The sequence below is a fragment of the Microtus ochrogaster genome, unplaced genomic scaffold, assembly GCF_000317375.1.
Source record: "Microtus ochrogaster isolate Prairie Vole_2 unplaced genomic scaffold, MicOch1.0 UNK19, whole genome shotgun sequence".
Taxonomy (NCBI): Eukaryota; Metazoa; Chordata; class Mammalia; order Rodentia; family Cricetidae; genus Microtus; species Microtus ochrogaster.
The window spans coordinates 4,897,395-4,902,229 of NW_004949117.1; the positions used below are offsets into that span (position 1 = coordinate 4,897,395).

Consider the following 4,835-nt stretch of genomic DNA (forward strand, 5'->3'; position numbering starts at 1 on the left):
GGAGCCTGTGATACTCCGGGAGCCTGTGATACTCCGGGAGCCTGTGATACTCCGGGAACCTGTGCACTCAGGAGCCTGTGATACTCCAGGGGCCTGTGATACTCCAGGGGCCTGTGATACTCCAGGGGCCTGTGATACTCCAGAAGCCTGTGATACTCCAGGAGCCTGTGAAACTCCAGGAGAGTTTGATACTCCAGGAGCCTGTGAAACTCCAGGAGAGTTTGATACTCCAGGAGCCTGTGAAACTCCAGAAGCCTGTGATACTTTAGGAGCCTGTGATACTCCGGGAACCTGTGATACTCCGGGAACCTGTGATACTCCAGGAGCCTGTGATACTCTATCTGGGAAACAGGTTTCAGCAGAAAGATTAAGTCAGCTGCCTCGAGATAAAGAAACTGTCCATGTGTACATGATGATGTGAACATGTGCCTGGTTTGAGAGGGACATAGAGATTTTTTTCCATGCACAGAGAGATAAATGTAACGCCACCACAGGCCAAGAAATATCACTGTCCAAGTAAAACTGGACCAGGCAGAGTTAAGTTCCCCTACTTTCTGGAAGGAAGAAGCCCATGCCAACAGCAGGTGATTTTAGACCTCTCACTGACGAACTAGAAGAGAATAAATGTGTGTTGTTTTAAGACACGCAGCCTGTGATTCTTTGCTGCCGTAGCCACAGAAAAATAACATGGAGTCCTATTCTAGCCCTGGGACCTAATTCAGCCATACCTATCAGGCTCCTTCCGTGAGCCAGACACCCATAATCTGAAGACACTGTCAGACTTGGGAAGTCCCAGCATTTTTTGCAAGGTCCACCAATAAAAAGCCCAGGAATACTGCATGGAGTACCGTGAGCCCCTACCTCTCCACGAAGTTTCAAGTGAGCCTCAAGCCCTGGCAAGCTTTGGAGATGTTTGTTCATGGAGGAAATGAGTCGGAACAGCAGAAAATCCACAGCTGCGAACAGCACCCACACGTAGAGATGGGTCAGGACGGGAAGGAAAAAGAGCCCCAGGTTTTTCCTCTCTTTAGGACTCAGCCGCACAGACGGGATGATGATGTATTTCTTCCGTTCCTTCCTATTCAGAGGGAGGACACAGGGCCGCTGTTGGTGCCTCTGCTCTTCGTCAAACTGAACGAATTGCCTGGTGATGTAGACATTCTCATACTTCCGGCCACAAGGGCCCAGGAACCGCTTCATGAAGAGGCTGGTGCTGAAAAGGATGAGGAGAAGCCCGGCCAGGGCGAGAAGCTTCTGGCCCAAGGAAGACAATAGCTCTGTCACGACTACCATATGGGACAGGGCACCCAGGACTTCTCCCTTGGTGTCATTCATATGAGCCTCGAAGGTACGGTTGGGACTAAAGAGGGAGACCACTAAAGTCTGGTTCCAAGAAAGGAGGTCATCAAATAGATTTGGCGGAGCGGCAAGGCCATAAATCCACTGAAGGGCTTCACAATATCTGGCCAAAAGTGGAACATGGATTGCAAAGCTCTTTGCCCTTAGGTTGCAAGTCATACTGTCTAGGAGACCTCTGAAGTTATAAAACATATTTTCCACATGTCCCAAGATCACCATCCCTGTGCCAGCCGCAATCAAAGCGTTCCTGCCTTCCCGGAGGCCGCAGGAGAGGAAGACGAGAAGCAGGAAACAGCGGGCATGCTTGGAACAGCACAGGAAGACACAGGTGCTGGCCCACACAGCGGCCAGCACGGCGACTGAGGGCAGGACCCAATAGAAGGCTGCTGAGAGGAGGCTCACTGCAAGGAAGGCCACAAAGCAGCAAACTCCCAAATGTTGGATGAAGTCCATCCAGCCTGTACTTCCTGGGAATACATATGTCCGCCAAAGCCTTAGGGAGATGCTAGTTCCCAGGGTCCAGAGCCTCTTCCTCCCCGTGTACCTAGATATAAAAAAACAAAAAACAAGCCAAGTTCAGACATTCCTTAGAGGTCAGCTAGTACATACATGTAATTTCTTCACCCCTCCCTGTCTGCTCCTTCTTAGTGGGAATCCCACCAGGAAGCGGGAGAAATAGCTTCCATCCAGAGGTGAAGTGAGGCAGGGTGGGGGCACACGCCTTTCGTCCCAGCACTCGAGAAACAGAGGCAGGAGGATCTCTGAGTTTGACGCCAGCCTAGTCTACAGAGCAAATTCTAGGATTTCAGGCCCACACAGAGAAACCATGTCTCAAAAAAAACCCAAAACAGCAGCTAGAGGGAGGGTGTTTCTGCATTCTTTGGCTCTACGCTGGCCTTGTGATTGATTTAGCCAATTAAAGGTGCCCATCTGCCATCTTTAGGTCGGTGATCCACGTCTTCACACTCTGCGCTTGCCCCACCCTCAGCTGTACTGTATTAGTTAGTGTCATCTTGACCGTTAAACATCACCAACTCGCCGGAACTAAGAATTCCTCCTGGAGGTCAGTTGTCTAAGATGGGTCTGTTGAGCTGTGGTCCTTCTGGACTACCCAGGGGCCCTGTTGCTTCCCTGTGCCAGTTCCTGGAGGGGCCTGTGTTCAGGGGCCTGTGTTCTCCAGCTCACGGTCTTCTTCCCTCCATCTCAAAGCCAGTCAGGCTGACTCTTCCCTTTTCTCTGGCCCCCACTTTCCATCTTTACCGCTTCTCTCTCACGCTGATCTTTCTGCATTTTGTTTCAAAGGAATTTTGTGACATCTTAGAGCCACCCAGATAGTTTAGACGATTCCCTCTCAAGACTGCATCTACAGGCTTCCTTTCACCATGTAAGGTGGTCTATTCACAGGTTCTGGACATTAGGGCATAGACAGCTTAGGGAAATGTTTAGCCTGTCACACTAGGTTCTAGCACAGCAGCAAGATCTGTCCCTCAGCTGAACTTAAAAGGCGACGCCACTGTCAAACAGGTAAGACAGCCCCCACTCACCCCGCCCCTGCCACCAGGCTCCCAGCTGGTCCACGCACGCTTGGAAAATAATAAATACTGTTCTGTTTTGTTTTCCACCACCAACTTTTGTCCCGGGCTGCTCGACCTGTAATTACCCACTGACAAAAGCAGTAGTCCTGTGTCATGGGTTCCAAGAGTTGAGACAAGCTTTAGGCTGATGGATGGGCTGCGATGCCAATACAGTGCATTACGTAAGTGTATCTTTAACAGTCATCCATTCGTCTTCTGTGCTCTCGTTTTACAGACCAGAAAGCACACAAGGGCATCCAGACTTGACTGTGGAGTTGGACCGGGTGCCGCTATGTTGCTGCTTCCTCTTCTGCCATCTCTACCCCCATGAGTATGGGTCCCTCTGGAAACTATTCAGGGAAACTACGGATATTTTTGTCCCTAAATTAATCAGGTCTGGGATAATTAAAATTTAGGTGTTAGGAGGCTGCTACTATTCTGTTTGTTATGCATATTTAGGTCTGTGATATACTGAGAATGAGTTGGGTTCGTTTGGACTGATATAAATAAAATTGAGGTTTTTCTCTCAATTTTAACAAGTAAAAATTTTAGTCAAGTAAGTTAACTGACTTAAAATATCTATTGAACACTGTGCCATGTGTATGAGATTTAGTGGGGACACTGAGAAGTCTAAACTCTCTCACATATATTTGATTTCATGCAAGTATTATGGGCTAGGACTTACGGTGCTGCTTGACACCGAGAACCCTTGCGTGGCGTGGTACTTAAGCGTGGAAATGACAAATGCAGGTGGTGGCTCCGGGGCATGAACTGAACGACCAGATGTGACAATCTGATTCTCTCATGCTCAACTCCATAGCAAGGGTCATTGTCACCTGGGCTAGCTTCACAGAGATCAAGATTCTAAACATGTGGGACCAGCAGGATGGCTCAGCAGGTGATGACAATTGCTTCATAAGCCTGGTATTGGTCAGCTTGACACAGGTTAGTGTCGTTTGGAAAGAAGGAACCTCAGCAGAGAAAATGCTCCCACCAGACTGGCCTGTGCGCATTTTTCTTGATTGATAATAGGTATGGGTAGACCTATTCCACGGGAGGGGAAAATGCCAGCCCTGGATGGTAGTCCTGAGATTCAGAAGAAGGAAGCAGACTGAGCACCCAGAGGAGAAAGCCACCGAGCAGAACACTCCTCCGTGGTCTCTGCTTTAGCACTTGTCCTGGCTTCTCCTTATGATGAACTGTAATTTGGATGAGTAAGGTGCAATAAGCCGTTTCCTCCCCACCACCTCCAATCTGCTTTTGGTCACGGTGTTTGGTCACAGTTGTAGAAACCCTGACTAAGACACATGGCTACCTGAGTTTTGAGACCTGGAATTCACATAAAAGTGGATTGGCAGAAGAGTGAACTCTACAGATTTGTCCTGTGACCTCTACATATCAATACATAGTAAATACATCCCACTTCCCCCCCCCCCCAAACTTTACTTCTCTCTCTCACAGACACTATCACACACACACACACACACACACACACACACACACACACACACACACTAATACAATAAAGTAAAACTATTTTCAATAAAGACTCCCCACAGGAGAACCCTGGTTCTTTACCACCACAAGTGTGTACCGTTTCAGAATCAGTTAGATGGAAGGTGAGTAGTGTTATGGTTTTGGTCCCTTTAAGAGACAAGCCACGCCCACTCCCTCCCCCATCCACTGAGGCAGGCTGATCTTCAGCTTCTGGCCTGAGCTCATTCTCTTTTCCATCTTCCTCTCGGAGAGGCAGCTTCGCTTCTGCCTCTCTCCCCACTTCTCTGCTTTCCCCTTGTCTGTCTCTTTCTTCTCTTCTTTTCTCCTCTCCTCTTCTCTCTCTCTCTCTCTCTCTCTCTCTCTCTCTCTCTCTCTCTCTCTCTCTCTGTCCCCCCTTCACTCCTC

General features: G+C 48.9%; 1 protein-coding gene across 1 annotated transcript in view; it reads right to left on the minus strand.

Annotated features, from left to right (window-relative positions):
- Dcstamp (dendrocyte expressed seven transmembrane protein) overlaps positions 1-4,835 on the minus strand; it is a 25,059-nt gene that overhangs the window by 5,166 nt on the left and 15,058 nt on the right. Inside the window, exon 3 of the mRNA XM_013353910.1 lies at positions 862-1,903. Coding sequence (XP_013209364.1) covers positions 862-1,903 — 1,042 coding nt within the window. The remainder of the gene's footprint in view (positions 1-861; positions 1,904-4,835) is intronic.